The sequence below is a fragment of the Boleophthalmus pectinirostris genome, unplaced genomic scaffold, assembly GCF_026225935.1.
Source record: "Boleophthalmus pectinirostris isolate CB_2022bp ecotype Guang Dong unplaced genomic scaffold, ASM2622593v1 HiC_scaffold_12, whole genome shotgun sequence".
Classification (NCBI taxonomy): domain Eukaryota; kingdom Metazoa; phylum Chordata; class Actinopteri; order Gobiiformes; family Gobiidae; genus Boleophthalmus; species Boleophthalmus pectinirostris.
The window spans coordinates 20196668-20214429 of NW_026571018.1; the positions used below are offsets into that span (position 1 = coordinate 20196668).

General features: G+C 38.5%; 2 protein-coding genes across 7 annotated transcripts in view; both read left to right on the forward strand.

Moving 5' to 3' along the window:
* The window catches only part of LOC129407389 (vacuolar protein sorting-associated protein 51 homolog), a 4237-nt gene extending 976 nt beyond the window's left edge, over positions 1–3261 (forward strand). Inside the window, 8 exon segments of the mRNA XM_055148229.1 lie at positions 3–671; positions 927–1076; positions 1078–1143; positions 1771–1854; positions 1924–2058; positions 2127–2248; positions 2364–2451; positions 2551–3261. Of these exon segments, the coding sequence (XP_055004204.1) occupies positions 3–671; positions 927–1076; positions 1078–1143; positions 1771–1854; positions 1924–2058; positions 2127–2248; positions 2364–2451; positions 2551–2811 (1575 nt within the window). The 3' untranslated portion in view covers positions 2812–3261.
* Positions 3262–3691: 430 nt separating this feature from the next.
* Positions 3692–16439, forward strand: tm7sf2 (transmembrane 7 superfamily member 2). 6 transcript variants are annotated; one of them, XM_020930274.2, is made up of 11 exons: positions 3692–3813; positions 4199–4302; positions 4934–5130; positions 6111–6165; positions 7296–7490; positions 9443–9546; positions 11656–11775; positions 11852–12020; positions 12096–12176; positions 12909–13031; positions 16124–16439. In XM_020930274.2, exons 2-11 carry the CDS (start codon positions 4245–4247, stop codon positions 16282–16284), a joined length of 1263 nt encoding a protein of 420 aa, XP_020785933.1. In that variant the 5' UTR covers positions 3692–3813; positions 4199–4244; the 3' UTR covers positions 16285–16439. The 6 variants fall into 6 exon arrangements, with proteins under 6 accessions (XP_020785933.1, XP_020785934.1, XP_020785935.1 ...); XM_020930275.2 differs by having other exon boundaries at positions 3750–3813; positions 4212–4302; XM_020930276.2 differs by having other exon boundaries at positions 3751–3813; positions 4235–4302.
* Positions 16440–17762: the final 1323 nt, after the last annotated feature.

Genomic DNA, 17762 nt, shown 5'->3' on the forward strand with positions numbered 1-17762 from the left:
CCACCGATGGCTCTCCTACAGGACTGCCTTCCCCCTCCTCTCCCAAAACAGACATCTTGGAGTTCATTGATCGAGGCTGCAATGAGTTTGTCAGTAGTCTATGCTTAGTAATTACATCTTACCAAGAACTGTTTATAAATCACCCTCAAACAGGTGATCTTGCAACTAAGAATATTCCCCAGATGGCGAATGGCAAACTTCATGCATTTGTGGATGATCTTACTGCTCGGTATTTCTCCCTAGTTGAAAGAAGGATACAAGAGGAAAGAGGAGTAGGGGATAACTCTCTGCTTGTGCGAGCTTTGGACCGTTTTCACCGCAGACTGCAAGCTGTTGCCAAACTACTTCCTGGTTCATCAGTACCAAACCAGGGCACTGAGATTGTGATCCGTGCTGCAAACGAGCGTGTGAAGCAGTACCTGTGTGCACTACAGAGCTTCTACATGGACAGTTTAACAGACGTGAGGCAGGCGTTGGCCACACCTCGTCTCTCTATGGGCGGAGCTTCAGTAGTGGGGGGGCCTGCGTCCAATAGGGACAACCCCAGCAGTTTGCCAGAGCTGCTGTCCTCCCTGTCGTCCTCCATTCTCAATCAGATCAAGTCTGTGCTGGCGTCTGTGCACCTTTTCACAGCCAAAGACATCACATTCTCTAATAAACCATATTTTAAGGTCAGTAGGTTTGCTCTTGTCACATACCATTCAGTACATTTCTTTGTTATATCAAATGATCTAACTACATATTTAGTTATTCAATATGAATGCTGATTGAATCCATTGTTAGGCATAATCAGTGTCTTAGGAGTTTTAAAAGTACTTTAAAGTGAACTGGCTGATTAAATAATAATAGGATTCAAATATAGACTTCCTGTGTAGTTTTTACCTTCTGTACAATTACGCTGATATCTTCCGCTTCCCTTGTCAAAGGGTGAATTCTGCAGTAAAGGTGTGCGCGAGAGCCTGGTGGTGAGCTTCATTAGGTTTGTGTGTCAGTCTTCGCGTCAGTTCTGTGAAAGTGCCGGAGACAAGGGCGGCTCCACCCCTCCCGCCCTGCTGCTGCTGCTGTCACGCCTCTGTCCTGGACTATGAGACCTCCACCATCTCATACATACTCACCCTGACTGATGAGCAGTTCCTGGTGCAGGCAAGTATTCAAAGTATGCCACGTATGTACTATGCTAAAAAGTTTGTCATATTGTCCAAGGCTGTAGATCAGCTGCCCCTGTAACTAGATTTGTAGCCATACCCACTTGAGGAACTGACCTAATCAGATCTCGAAAAGCTCAGTCTGGTCTTGTTTGTACTTAAGTGAAAGACCGCTGGGAATGCCAGGTGCCACTGTGGGGCAGCAGTGGCTTCCGTTTTGAACTTAGGCAAAATACTTCCCCCATGTTGCCCAGTATCAAAGTGTTGTGTGAGTGTTGGGGGTGGTCGGAGGTAGCAGATGGTGCAGATTTGCAGCCTTGTTTTGTCAGTCTGCCCCAAGGCAGCTGTGGCTGCTATAGTAGCTTGCATCTCCCGGTTGTGGAGTGAATGATTAATGCATTGTAAAGCATCCTTGAAACGCAAAAAAAAGAAAGCTATATTAACGAAATTAAAGTCGATTTATTTTAGCAAGTGCTACACTGGGATATTTTATCCATTGAACAATTTCCTTGACTACAATGTAATTGCTTTCCACCTAATACAGTATATCCCATCTTTTTCACTTTACCTGTGTCCACTGAAAATCAAGTACACTTCACTTACTTGGAGTTGTGTATTTTCACAGCACCACAGTCCTGTCACACCGGTCACTTCTTTATGTGCTGAGGCCAGGGAAGCCGCGCAGAAGCTTCTGAACCATTATGTGAAGGTTGGTTTTGACAGCAGAGTGTAGAAAACATTTTAAACTTGTGTCTCACTGTTGCTTTTTGTTCCCCAGGTTCAGGGGCTGATTATTTCTCAGATGCTCAGAAAGAGTGTGGAGACCAGAGACTGGGTGAACACTATTGAACCACGAAATGTCCGTGCTGTGATGAAGAGGGTTGTGGAGGACACTACTTCTATTGATGTTCAGGTATTTAGACATTTGCCATGGTGTTTGTAAATTGCCTTTTCTATTTACTCTTTTGTGATTTGAACCAGGTGGGTCTTTTGTATGAAGAGGGAGTAAGGAAAGCACACAGCAGTGACTCCAGCAAAAGGACTTTCTCGGTGTATAGCAGCTCCAGGCAGCAGGCCCGCTACGCTGCCAGTTACACGCCAAGGTACACACCTGCTAGCTAACGCACTGTTTGTGATGGCCCGGACCCTCATGTTTACAACAACTCAGCCTTCTGGTCTGACATGATAAAAATGATTAAAAGCTTTCTCTGCCCGCAGTGCTCCTATGGACACTAATCTGTTGAACAACATACACAAGCTGTTTTCTGAAAGGATTGACATTTTCAGCTCAGTGGAGTTCAACAAGGTGAGCACAGAGTATTACCCCATGATAAATCATCAGAGGTGATACACCACAGCCCCTCTGATAAGTGCCTCTCTCTCTCTCTCTCTCTCTCACTCTCAGGTGTCGGTCATGACAGGAATCATCAAAATCAGCCTCAAAACCTTCCTGGAGTGTGTGCGTTTACGCACGTTTGGTCGTTATGGACTGCAGCAGATCCAAGTGGACTGCCATTATCTGCAGATGTATCTATGGCGCTTTGTTTCAGATGAAAACCTTGTACACTTCCTGTTGGATGAGATTGTGGGGAGTTCTGCTCACCGCTGCCTCGACCCTGCCCCCATGGAGCAGAGTGTGATTGAAGTCATCTGTGAGAGAGGCTGAAGCTAATGCTAAAAAATACATTCTTATATAATTGTATGACTGTCTATGGTAAAAATGCTTAAAAAAATATTAATGCAAGACTGCTTCAATCTGCAAGTGATCAATTTTGTGAATCAGTGAAATAGAATTCAAATAATTGACCTCTTATGTATTTATTGTGCTCTTAATATACTGACTTGAAATTTGGAATCACTGTCAATGCTGGGTATTCTGTTTATAAGAGTATGCACTATACCTTATTTGCTTGTAACTTTTCATTTTCTGTGTCAATAAATCCCATATAAATGAGAAAAGATGAAGTCTATATTTAAAGCTATGCTAAAATATTTATTTCACTTTTATTTCTGTGTGAATATTAAACAGGTCACAAATGAAGTTACAAATGTAGATGTTGCCTGACATTTAATTATGCATCTTTTCAATAAACAACACACCCATGAATACTCCTTACTCCAAGGGTCTCCAACCATTTTCTTCTGGTCAGCTACCTTTACAAAAAGAAAATGCCAAACGGCTACTAAGTTTGGCAGTCACCATAAAATGAGCACAGAAAAGCCTTATATGAGGAAGAGTTAGATACCTATAAAGCATAACCGTTTATCCATTTATTAGGCATCAAAATGAGTCATTAAGCACAATATGTATAGTTCAGAAATCCTCCAGGGAGCTACTTGTGACGGGGTGGAAAGCTACAGGTTGGAGACCCCTGTCTTATTTTGTCCTTGGTTACAATGTATATTCTCCAGAAAAGATCAAGAAATCCACAACTGCCTGTCGCCATCTCACCACGGCGCCTGATTGGTCAGAATACCATATCCCCGCCCTCTTCTGATGACAGTGGAGTCCTGTGATTGGCTGATCAGAGTATTCCGTGCAGAGAAACGACATTAGGGGGCAGAGACTGTGGGGTTAGGGGGCGTGCCCATTACACCTACATGCAGGTCCGGTGAGTGCAGTTGAGGTGTTATAACTACACTGAGTACGTCTTTATTCATAACAACGGTAAGAAAAAAACACTGCAGCCACGAGTTCTATCTTAGTAGACTTTTCATAGTTTCTTAGACATAATCCAAACACTTTTTAACTGCGTGAAACACCGTACACAGTTATGTTTTGCAACTGCAATGTCACAAATTGCACTTTGCCCACAGATGTATGAACTTGAAAAAGCTCTGATGTTTTGTTTTTTTTTAATGTTAATTTTCTCCGATTTATTCACACAGAAAAAAGGTACGCTTGCTCTAATTTACAAATTATGATCAAATGTAAACTTAAGACCAAAGATCACAGATGTCAGGTATTATGGGGTCCTAAGCAACTATATTCAGTAGTCTGTCAGCCTAGTGATGTATTTATGTCATTTAATGATGTATTTATTTGTATCCAGTATTTCTTCATAGGTTCTCATCTCATCTTGAAACAGGAGATTAACCATGACACAAGGAGCCAAACGCACGCACACTACTGAGAGAGAATTTGGAGGGACTCTTGGTAATGTGTTCACTACAGTTTTTCAGTTTCAAGAAATATTAGTTATTTTTAACTGAATTTATGCCTTCTTATTATGTAGGATTTTTGTTTACTAAATATGATATATGCAAATGAGCCAATCTGTGTGGTTATTGTTTTGTGCATGACTATTTGAGTCCTGCTGTGTCCATTGAACTAAACATCGGCATAAATTATCTTCCCATCTGCTTAAAGTGAACTCATGTATCGAGCATGACAGTGCAACAGAAGCTCAGATAAAACTACTAATTACACTAAACGCTTTTCTTACATCACTACGGCTTTGGTTTGGAGATGCAAGATTTTGGAGGAAAAGCAAATTGCAATAAATTGTAGTAAAAACAGTAACATTTAAGAGAAGACTGACATATGAACTAATAAACTAATACAAGAGTTTCATGAATTTCACAGCATGTTTGTAGAGGTCTAAACTACAGGTGCAACAAGATCTTTCTATAAAAAGATTAGATGTTTTGTTCTTTGTTGAGGACATTCTGCTATCTCAATAATTTCAGCCATTGCGTCAACTCATATTTCAATTGTAATATATTGTGAAGCCCTACTTTGGTGTGTATGTTATTGTTTTATAATCATCATATTTTGGTGATTCTAGGTGCTATTTGTATCCCTATCTTCCTCCCATTGACGGTGCTGTTTCTTATCGGTGTGAGTCGGACACCTTCAGCCAGTCCTTTCCAGTGGCCTCCTCCCTTCCCTTCCTCTGACCTGCTCTGGCACCCTCTGGCCCCTGTGCTGCTGCTGGGATGGATAGGCCTGCATGCACTCCTCTACCTGCTGCCTCTGGGGAAGGTGATAATCTTTTGTATACATTTAATCATCATATTTATATAGGATATAGTTGTTGTTGTTGTTGTTGTTGTTGTTTTATCTCCATACTTCTTTAAGTCAAGAAATCATGCACAAATTATATTCGCATTCACAGTCATAGACAAACTCTGAAAGTAACTTAATGCTTTATGCCCATGGACACAATGGCAGCAAGCGACAGTGGGAGAAAAATGCACAGATTGCTCATTTTATAGTTACTCTTAAACATTTGTTTACATGAAGTGGATTATACTCTGTTTTTAACATAGACATAAATGAGCATAGCTAACCCGCTAGCTGCTGCGTTCCAAATAGGAAGTGTGCATGGGGGTGCTTCCGGTTCCATCAACTCACCCCTCTCTCTGTAACTGCTACAGTAAGCCTTATAATTTTGGTCATAAAATGTTCCTATTAACCCAATCTACATGATCCTGGTGTTTTTATTTTGCTATTTTGCCTGTAAATAAATTCCTATTGCTAATATGGAACTCGGCTCCAAATTCCCCCTCATAACTGCAGTTATCATGAGCTTCATTTGATCAAGACCCAAACACTATGAGTGACGTCACACTCTCATATACACTTCTAGACAGTCTATGTTTTTTAAGTGACCATCCCTGATTGTAAATGCCTCAACTCTTCTGATCTGCTTATTCTGCTTAGTGCTGCTGGAAATACCACGTACCACAGTGGGATAGCAGTTCAATTGGAAAGTGTTGCTGTGTCCTTAGGCAAGACACTTGCCACACACATTTATGAAAGTTGTGTGTAGACTAGTGTTGCAAGTTGTTGTATAGGGGATGATGGCACTGATTAGCAGCCATACATCCATCAGTCTGCCCGAGGGCAGCTGTGGCAACAATAGCAATTTATCACCAAGTTTGGAATGAATGAATAATGCAATGTAGAGCGCTGTGAGAGTCCTGAAAGGAGCTACATAAATTAGTTTATTTTTTTTGCAGATGTCAGAAGGACTAGAGCTGAAGAATAAGACACGCCTCAAGTATCCTATAAATGGTAATGTGCTTTAATCTCTTTAGTATAAAAGATTTAAAATTTAAATAAAAGTGATCCAAATGTGGTACACAGCTGTTATTTGTTGTTATTCGCTTGTTATATGTTGTTTCATATAAATACAGAAGTACTTTGTATAAATACAACTTCAAACATTGTGAGACTTTCAGTACTAATTACCCATAAATATTCTTATTACATCAATGTATATGTCCAACCAGGATATCAGACTATCTTATTATAGTGGCAATATTATGTGGCTAAACCTCTTTGTCAAAGCCTGATCTCGTCAGATCTCAGAAACTACGTAAGGCTGCCCACATTGCCTAGTAAGAAAGTGGAGTGTGTGTGTATGATGGTCAGAGGGTCTAATGGCGGAGATTGGCAGCCTTCCTTTTCTAAGTCTGCCTCATGGCAACTGTGGCGACAGTTGTAGCTTACTACCACCAAGTGTGGAGTGAGTGAATAATGCACTGTAAAGCGCTTTGGGTGTCATTAAAGGTGCTATATAAATGCAATGATTAATTAATTAATAATTAGTACATGATTCTGTGTAACCCCTCAGTGCCCAGGAGGTTATAGAAAATAAGGCTTCAGGATTTATTTAACTGAAACAACTTATTAGAGCTAGTAAGTTTTCCTTTTTTAATTCAGTCTAGTTCCCGCCCTTTTAAAAAGGTAAACCAGTCCCTAAAAGAACTGTGTCAGAACTGATGAAGCACCTTCCTTCTGGAACTCTAAAATTTAGTCCAGTTGACTGAATGATCTTATTTTACTTTACCAAACCACCAGGCCATAGTGGGGTTTCAGTCGCTCGGTGGTTATAGCTCTTTTCTATAACACAACACGCTTTCGCAATAACACAATTCATGATATTGTCAGACAACTAGCCAACAACTTTTTCAGTACTGGCACTGATATCTGATACCAGAATCTTTAGGGTGCATCCCTCATTGTGAGTAGCTCATAAAGCCTATGGTACTGTATGCCGCCAATGTATTAAGTTGAACCCGCTATAGTCCCACTGGTCATTCTCTCATCATGTTGTACAGTTGAGGACTTTTGGCACAGTAGTTTCTGCCACTCACCTTATCTGCCTCTACCAGCTAACTCAGTTTTGTTGTGGTCTCCAGGTTTCCACGCCATGTGCATCAGTGTGGGGCTGATTCTGCTGTTGCTAAAGCTCGGTGCTCCTCTGGGTCGCCTCTTTGAGTTGCTGCCCCCTCTGGCCGTGTGTGCTATTGTGCTGTCATTCTTGTTCTCCGTCTTCCTCTACGCACGTTCCTTTTCAGTCCCCTCTGACGCTCTGGCTCCAGGAGGTAACACAGGTGAGAGATGGACAATGTAATCCACAAACATACACCCACCTGCAGTTTCTTTGCTCGTGGGCAAATGGCAAAAGACTGCAGTGGTTGTGTCTTTTTGTTTTATAGGAGATTTTGAGAAGACTATGAATCAAATGAACACTTCTGTGGATAATAGTAACGACAAGAAACATAGTGTTTGAGAGTGTAACATTTTTCTGAGATATGTTATAATGTTTCCTCATCACAGACAGACCTGGAGTTGTGTTTTGTTTCATTCACACATGTATAACACACAAACCTGCATATTTAGTCAACTGTGTTTTAAACTCCATACATTTTCACTAGAATAATTTGTATGATTTCAGCCCCAGTCTCTACTACCGCTTCATGACACACAAGGTGGAATAGAGCATTTTGAGCTTTGGAGGTGTAGACAGATGCATAATGCAGGATTTCTCAAACGTGTAGATGAAACAAAACACAACTCCAGGACGATGTAACAACATTCTAACATGGTTTAAAGCTCACAAGAGACAATTTTCTGAAATATAGGACCTTTAAAATTGAGCAAGAGTGCAGGATAGTATGCAATGGTAGGATAGGCTATTTAAGTGACAGACTGTCGATTTGTTGACCTGGTTTATAGTTAATGAAACTACTGGGCCTATCAACAACAACAACAAAAACAAAAAACGGCCACTATAGCTTCAGGAAATGGTGCAGTTTTCAACCCGAAAGACTGCCATAGCCATAACATAAATATGACAAATTTCTGGAGACAGTCCCTTAAAAATGATGGCATGGTTCAAATTTTGTGGATGATAACTTTGGATATTGCATTTAAAAACAGTAAATCCGCCATAGAGTTATATAGGTCCCTGCCCTCCATCTGAAATTATAATCAAAGAATAATGGTTTGTCAGAGTAATTGGAGATTAACAGCTCTAAAGGCAGGTGTTAGTGCTGCGGCTCCAACACCTGGTCTCATTTGTGTTCCTAATGATTCTGTTTGCATCTGTTAGTCTCTTTGAATTTGTGATTCATGATAAAGATATCAGTAATAACGTGTAGTCCTCTTGTTTTTTTTAGTTTTAACATAATAGCTTATTTTCAACTGATCATTTTCAACGGATAAGTACTATACCACATTTATTTTATTTAATAATTAACATATCAGTATTTTCAATATAGCACAATCCAATCTATTTACTTCAAGTTGCATTGTGTAACTTTTCTGGTGGAGGGTCTATCAAATACTTTTCTCCATGGAGATGTTATTGCTTTGTCTGGAGTGTTTCACAGTATGGTATTAAACATTTCTATCTTCATTGAGACTAAACCCGACCAAGTTACAGGTCTGATCTGTGGAGAGCTGACCGTGCTCACAGTCAGAATGCCTTTTTTTTTGGCATTTTTGAACTATAAAACCACTTGTAATTGAATACATGTAAGGTAGAGCTGTTTAATGTCATATTGTGGAACATTCTGTCACAGCAATGACATATCCATAGAAACCAGCAGGTAATGGACCCTCAACCAAAAAGTTACATAGTGCACCTTTAAGGGTACACATCAGAATTTGGACTAAACTTGGACTAAATTTGGAACTAAATCTGGACTAGATCAAGACCAGACCAAGTTGACATTTGGACTATAACTGGGACCAAAAAGGACTAGTTTGAATGCACCCTTTATGGCCTTGATGTGATCTTGCTTTGATTTACTCTTATAACATTGTTTTAAATTTTAAGTTAATTTATAAATTTTATTTAAAACAACAGAAACATAATACAACAGAAAACATTAATTTCAGAGAGAAAAGATTCTCTGTGCCAGATTTAACTACAAGCTACTTTCCATCTGCAGTTCTTGGGCAGCTACAAAATACATTAAAGAAAGTATTTACTTTAGACCAACTCTACCAAATGTAACAATATGGTCATGTCTGGAATTTCATCTCTTCTTTTCATCAGGAAATCACTTGTACGATTTCTTCATTGGGCGGGAACTAAACCCTCGGATTCAAGATTTTGACCTAAAATATTTTTGCGAGCTGAGGCCAGGTCTTATTGGATGGGTGAGTATAATTCTTTATATTTTTTTTGTATAAGTGTCTTAAAGTATTCTGAAAGTACGGCATAGAATCTCCATGGAGACAAGCAGCAGATGTCACCAGGCCAGTTTACAGGTGAGATCTGTGAAAAGGTGACCTTTACTTACAGTAAGAACGTATATTTTTGACTAGTAAAAACACCCATAATTGAATAAATGCATATAAGTTTAATACCATTGTGGAACATTACTGGCAAAGCAATAGCCTCTCCATGGTAGAGGACCTGCAACCTGAAAAGCTACGCAGTCCACCTTTAATTACTGCTCAAAAGTATGTATTCTTACTGTGAGTGGGGTTGCCTCTTGCTAGATCTGACCAATAACTCTGCTAATCTGCTTGTCTTTATGTAGATAAATACGTTAAAAGCCTTACTGTGGAACATTGCAGCAAGGCATTTCTATGGAGATGAGCAACTCTCTATCATAAAAGTTACACAGTGCACGCCCTACAGAATGTCAAGGTGATTACTGCTATTAGTTCTACTGAGCCTGGCTTGTATACCTCAGCTCTATTCCGAGCTTGTCTGAATAATTTAACGTACACACTGTTTTCAATAATGAGCTCAGCTGGATATCCACAAATTTACCAACAGGAGGCAATGTTGCTCCACTCTCAATGATTCCTGTGGCCTGTGAGTTTGCACAGTAAGAGGCAGAACTTTCCCTCCCTAATGACTTGACACAGTAAATCAAATCACCCCCCTGTCTATTAGTCATCAGCCCAAATCAGACAAATCAGGAAGGCCCGGATAAATAGACCCATTTTTATCCAAACATGATTGACATTGTGCCACTTTAGTTGATCTGCGGAGGAAATGTTAATGCTGTATTTCCTTACTTTTTCCCTACTTTTTCTTTTGCGTATCCATCAGGCAGTAGTTGGTTTGCATATCTGAATGTTTTAAAGGCAGGTGCGTAGGAGAGAGGACAGAAAAAGACTCCATCGGCCTGGCTACAGACTGTGTGGGAGATTTCCTGTATTTTCCCTCAAAGTCATACGTGTGATGAAGCAAATACTCAAAATCCAAAATATTAAGGGTCTGTCGATAACAATGAAAGATAGAAAGGTAGCTGTTGTTGTGTCCTTAGGCAAGACACTTTACATTGCCTAGTATGAATGTGGTATGTGAGTGATTGGTGGTGGTTGGAGGGGCCCATTGGCAACCCCACTTAAGTCAATTTACCTCAGGTCAGTTGTGGCTATAATAGTAAATCACCACCACAGACTATGGACTGAATTAATAAATTCACAATTCTTTTATTTTCTCAGTTTGCTTGCAGGCATTGTGATATGTCTTATAGTGGATTGGATTGCAAGAAAAAGCAATTTGTCACTTCCAAAAGCATACAATATAATCTCCCATTTCTATTTTTTCCTTCTGGGATTACCTCACCTAATCGTGTACCATATACTGGGATATGCATTTTGATTAATTTTAGTTTCATGAAGAATTCCTTGACAAACTGCTTTCCTTAAAGAAAATATATTGTGCATTCTTTCTGTATTAAGTATTGAACTATAACATATGTTGATTATTTTACATGTAGTTCTCCGTAAACTCTAATATTGATTTAAAACAGACGAAAATTGCTTTAATTTCCTGTTGAAAACTGACATTTTACATGTTTGAGTAATCCTCTGAGTAAAAATAAACTCTGGGTAAAAACAAACTCTGGGTAAGTTTATTGTTAGTAGCTTATATTTGGCTGTATTTGAAAATAGGGCTGCAAATAACTGTTTTAATACTTGCCTAGTCAGGGGTTAATTATTCAATGAGCAGACTAATCAAAGATAGATACAGTACATTTTATCTAAAAAAAAGTTTAAATATGGTGACTGAAGGCTTCTAGGTAGAGAAAATATGAAATAAATAAATAAATAAAGTTTTCTATCTTCTTGTTCTTTGTTGACATTTTGATTTAATAATGTCACCAACAATACAATAAATGATCAAAATACAATAATGAGTAATTTTGTTAGTCGACTGGTCACAATTAGTCAATTAATCATTGCAGTTGTATTTCCTCTCCATAGTTGAAAACACTAACACTGTGCTTGTTATTTGATTTGCAGGTGGTGATTAATTTGGGTTTCCTAATGAAAGAGGCGGAGCTCCAAGGTTCCCCATCCCTCGCCATGATCCTTGTCAATGGTTTCCAGCTGTTGTATGTCGGAGATGCTTTGTGGAATGAGGTACACTCTAATTACAACCCCTGTGTCCTGTCAAACTGAATTTTGTTATTAATCACTAATAATGAGTAATTAACAGGAGGCGGTTCTCTCGACTATGGACATTGTTCACGATGGTTTCGGGTTCATGCTGGTGTTTGGAGACCTGGTTTGGGTGCCCTTTACTTATAGCTTACAGGCCGCTTTTCTAGTTGTCCACCCACAGTCACTCAGTTGGTTTGGAGCAGCTGTTATAATAGCACTTAATGGTAATATAATCCCTTTTGTCACTTTTGTTTATTTTTTTATTTTGGTCTTAATTTCTGTTTCTTCTTTCTCAACAGGGATTGGGTATTATATCTTTAGGAGCTCAAATTCACAGAAAAACCAGTTCAGAAGAGATCCAAACCATCCCAATGTTTCAAGTATGTTAAATTGTTGAAGTTAAAGCTGCACTATGTAACTTTTTAGATTGAGGGGTCTTCTATATATATATATATATATATATATATATATATATATATATATATATATATATATATATATATATATATATATATATATATATATATATATATATATATATATAATAGTAAATCTTGCATTTATTGTTTTATTGCTTAAAATACTTAAAAACATGCATTCTATTTGTAAGTGGACTGACTTGTCTCCATGTAGATAGATACATTCAGTGCAATACTATGGTAAATGGTCACATTTTTATATAGCGCTTTTCCAACTTCAAGGCACTCAAATCGCTTTTACAACAAGGAACCACTCCCTCATCAGACACACATTCATACGCCAATGTATGCAGACACTAGGCAAGGTGGGCTAAGTGTCTTGCCCAAGGACACAGTGACAGCATTCATGGGAGCTGGAATTACACCACCAACATGTGGGCCAGTGGATCTGACCACTCAACTAATTATGTTTATGTCGGGATTCGAACCACCAACCTTCATTACTATTACTGTTACTGCTACTATACTATGGATTGTATGGAACTTTCCAGACAAAACAATAACATCTCCATGGAGACAATCAGGTGGCGAACCCTCTTACAGAAAAGTTACATAGTGCACCTTTTAAAATAAGTGTTAATGTGTTTCATATGCATGGTTTCTTAATAATGCCAAGCTTTTGTTCTTTGTTAGAGCTGAAAACCATCCCGACAGCATCAGGGAAGAAACTGCTGGTGTCCGGATGGTGGGGTTTTGTTCGTCATCCCAATTACCTCGGAGACCTGCTCATGGCGCTGGCCTGGTCCCTGCCATGTGGTAAGGGCACACTGGGCATAAGCGCTGACAGATAACATGCTGCAAGCACATTTTACTGCTTCTCACACAGGGATGGGACAAGATCTAATGCCACAAGGTCTCACAAAAGAAAAATTGCTACAAGATATATGTATACTTGTGGAAAATGGTTTTGTGAGATTTTCTTCTATGTGTTTATGGACAAAAAAGATTATGTATCTTTTCTGGGGAAGGGTCCACTGATTGCCTTCATAGAGATATTGCTTAGCCTGGAATGTTCCACAGTATAGCATTAAGATGTTGGTTTGTAGTGTTACAAAATGAGCAAATAAACTACTACAACTACTACTACTAAGATAAGATAGTAGGGATGTAATGATATCCAAATCTCATTGTACGATATTTTCACGATATACATCTCATAGTGCGATACTTATTGCGATATTTTGTGGAGGCTACCAAAATTGTGAATAATGCTACTTTTCCTCTTAAAATGCCTTGACAAGACTTAATTCAAAGAACTAATTTAAAAGTGCTTAGAATTGCTATTTCTTCATGTAGTTTGCATCAAAACGGAGCAAAGGATCATGTCGTTCCCTCTGTTTTTTTAGCTATTGCTGCACCAAAACATTGAATGTAAGCAAAGAAACTTGTGATTCGATGTATTGTGATGGCCCTATAAAATAGATTAACCTTTATTTGTGACACAATGGGGAAATTACAATGTTGCAACACAAAGTTCAAGAACAGCAGGAGAAGTGGAGAAGCGAGTCTACTCAGAATGCATGTTTTTCAAGGTCTTTAAAGCAATAAAAACACCAGCAATGGAATAAATTTCAAGATATATACGTTTAACCCTCTCAGGCTCAAATTAATTTTTAGTATCAGGAAAAATCTGATATTTGGGGAAAATTATAATATGAGGTAGTAATATACAATTCTGACTTTTTTATCCTTTGTAAACAAAAAAAAAGTATTTTGCACTTCTGGCAGGCCGTTTGCGTGTAGCCATTCTTGCACAGTCTGCATTGCCCACGTTTATCTGCATGGATGGGAAAAAAGGCTCCTGAGTAAAAAAAGCTCATATAATATGGATGTGGAGTAAGTAGGTACTTGGAATTTAGCTGTTGCAAATCTGCAACGCCTGCCTGGAGAGGGTTAAAGCTGTACTTGGACATTCTAAGCAAGGCAATAACATGTCTATGGAGAACACAGCATCCCTTCTCCAGAAAAGTTACACCTCTTGAGAAGCCATAATTAAAAAAAAAAAAAGCAGTGCTACAATGACAGCAAAAATATAAAATTATTTATTTATTACAAAATATTTTGAAATCTTGTCTTGTCTTCTTGTATCTTCTTTTGCTGAACTTGTGTCTTGTCCCTATTATTACACAGAATCCATTAATAGCTTCAACTACAGCATCTGACAATTCAAAACAGTACTGACAAACACTAGTCACATCACAATACCACCTTTTGTACAAGATACTTCCCACGGATACATTTTGTTCCATATGGTAATTATATAACAGAGGTTTGATGGCCAGCCGAAACCATTGTGCTTCCTGTACTTATAGCATAATTACATGGTGTTAGCGATTGATGCTACAGCAATTAAGGCTGTGACAATCTGCTAGCTTTGTGTGCGTGTAAGCTGCCTTATGTTCTCCAAAAACAACTAAATTCCTCAAATGGCGGCTGTCAGACCTTTGTTCCCGCCGACACACGCTGCTCATTGATATTCCAGTGTACGTGACTCACTTTTGCTGCTGCTTTTGTAACTGAGATGGACTCAAAGTTATAATTGCTACTGACAAAAATGTATTCCCTGTTTCAAATGCTGTCACGATACATGTGCTGCCATCTACTTGGGTTTAGTATTGGGTGACCAGACTTCCCTATTTACCGTGGACAGTCCCAGTTTTGATTCCTGCATCCCCTGTCCCAGCAGATTTATCCAAAACCTCAGATTTTTCAAAGAGATGTCCCAGGTGTCTTTATTTTTGACCAATCTGATCCCCGCCAACAGTAAAGGTTGCAATATATTGTCATTTGTTTAGCTAAAATACAGAAAACTGTAATTGAAAATGACCATTAAAAATGCACCAACAGAAGTCCCTCAGATTATGACTTGAGAGTGGACAACTTTATGCGTTCTTCTCACATTTTTATTTATACCAACCATCTCCATGTGTCCCAGTTTTGAATTTTGAAAATCTGGTCACCCTAATTAGTACTGGTTTCTTTTACGGCTGTACTATACTGTAAAAGATCGCAAAATGTGATGTGGTTTTATGTACTGGGATAGTAGTGCAATATGTGAATATACTTTTTATACAATAATGTATAGTTAAACAACTGTAAATGCATTAATTTACTAGTCAAACTGACAAAACTGACTAATCAAGGCTAATTTAGGACTAGGGCTGGAAATCACAGGGTGCCTCAGGATTTGATTCAATTAAATGTGATAGTTGACTCAGGATACGATAATATCACCATATAGCGTATTGCATACAATTATCATTATATTGCACATGGTATTCTGCAATATCACTATTTTTAAGAACCAAATGTATTTTAGCAACAGTATTTGTTTGTTAAACCACTACCTGTGCAAAGTCAATATGGAGTAAACCAATTGTAACCACACAAAATAAATAAAAATCTGTAGCACTGTGAGACAATAATTTTATAGGAATGTACCAAAAAATACTAATGTCGATATATTGATACAGCAGCCCACCATAACAATACTGTATCACCAAAATTTGTATCAGAATATATCAATATTTTGATATTTTAGCACACCCCTATTTAGGACAATATGGAAAATAAGCCTTATTTTAATGTTTTCATTAAACTGTACACTTATACAAAGAGGCGACTCATTGTACACTTCTCTCAGCTGGAGAACCTTGGTGTCATTGCAGTGTATTAAGTTTGCTGTTCATTATTGCTGTCCATCCATCTTCTTCCTCTTATCTGGGGCTGGCTCACTGGGGCAGCAGTGTAAGCGCAGGGACCCCCAGACTTCCCTAGCCCCAGACTGATTATTGCATTATTACGATAATCGGTACTTATGCAAAATATCGTCTTTCTTTGTTTTCCAGGGTTTTCAAATCTCCTGCCATACTTCTACGTCATATACTTCACCGTCCTGTTGATCCACAGAGAGGCGCGTGATGAGAGACAGTGTAAGCTCAAATATGGGGCATCCTGGGACTCCTACTGCAAACAGGTCCCCTACAGAATATTCCCATATATTTACTAGATAATACATACAATTTTACAGAAGACATTATAAGCTAAACACTACAGTCTGTAGTTTCTCTGTCTAATGCTAATGTGTTTTTGTGTATTTTTCTAGTGTTGGTTTTACTCACTATTACTCACATTCAGTTTTTTAATTAAACTATAACATACATAGATGATTTTACATTATGTTTATTGTGTTTATTGTAAACCACAATAACTGTCTAAAATTGCTTAAAATATAGAATCAGGTCCAATAACTTCCTGTTCAAAACTGTAGAACTTCATAGTGGCATTTCACCGTTGTGTTTTTAAGAAATGCAAGCAAGGACAGAGCAGTGGGTGGGGATAGGGGGTAGGCGAAAACAGACTTTTTCTAAGCCCTCAAACCTCAAATTCAAGACAGTACAGTTGAGTGAAACATCCCTGAATCAACTAAAATACAACTTTGGGTGAGCTAATAATGAAGCTATAACATGGTTAAAAGTCTATCTTACATAATCCTCTTTACAATGAAGCCTTTTTATGTCCTGTCTTGTGCCCTTTTTGTGTTGCTGTCACCAAATTCATAACATTATTTTAGTATAGTAGATCTCAAATTTAACACATTTTATATTGTTTTAGATATTTTTATTCAAACTTGGCAACCCTTAAAATTATATATTTGGTACACAGTGGTCAGTTTTGGTGTTACTTTACATTTGCATTTCTATTCAACTTACTTTAAATCAATTTCTTTCAAGCTATAGAGACATGAGAATGGGAACAGAGCTGCTGACAGAGATGACAGCTAATAGCCATGTCAGCTTTTAATAACCTCTCCCACTGTGTTATTATCAGTCTGCTTAAATGGATTGTCTTCACCCAATGTTAAAAGCTTTAGTCCTTTGTGCATTTCTGCAGAACATTGACTTTTATTATAAGAATCTGTGAGTGTGGAGGAACTGAAATGCCAGCATAATACAAGAAAATGATTGCTCCACTGTTAAAATATTCAAAATCAATTATGGGTTGAAAATGTTATGAGTTTAGCCCGTGTGAATGCCTCATATGGCCTCTGCACATGTCTGGCTGATTTATTGTGGAGGTGGAAGCGGTAATGTGGACGCTGGTGTCTCTTCTTGTTGTTAATCGGGAGCTTTTTGTTCAGAGCTGCTTTTGAATAATCTGTCCTTCATTGGCATTTGTTTTTGCACGCCATTTTCTTCTCGCTTGGACCCATTTTCAAACAGATTATGCCGCCGTTGAGTTAACCACAGCAGTTTGTCCAAAAATTATGCACATCAAATTTGGCCTTTTCTAATACAAATCACCCTGCTATTACTGGACCCACACACACACGTACACACACATACAATACAATTCATTTTCCACCTTTAAACCTATTTGCAGTGGCTGTGGCTTCGCCTACACAGCACTCAGCCAAGCTATTTTCTGTTGTTTGTCATAATGTAAGTGCTAATTAGCGATATTCACATGGAGCAGGGGACGCGGGCA

Excerpts from the sequence above, each read along its gene's own strand:
- tm7sf2 (XM_020930274.2), top strand. The coding sequence starts at position 4,245 with ATGACACAAGGAGCCAAACGCACGCACACTACTGAGAGAGAATTTGGA. Across the intron at positions 9,547-11,655 it reads GGCCAGGTCTTATTGGATGG|GTGGTGATTAATTTGGGTTT; the intron begins GTGAGTATAATT and ends TTTGATTTGCAG. Across the intron at positions 11,776-11,851 it reads GAGATGCTTTGTGGAATGAG|GAGGCGGTTCTCTCGACTAT; the intron begins GTACACTCTAAT and ends AGTAATTAACAG.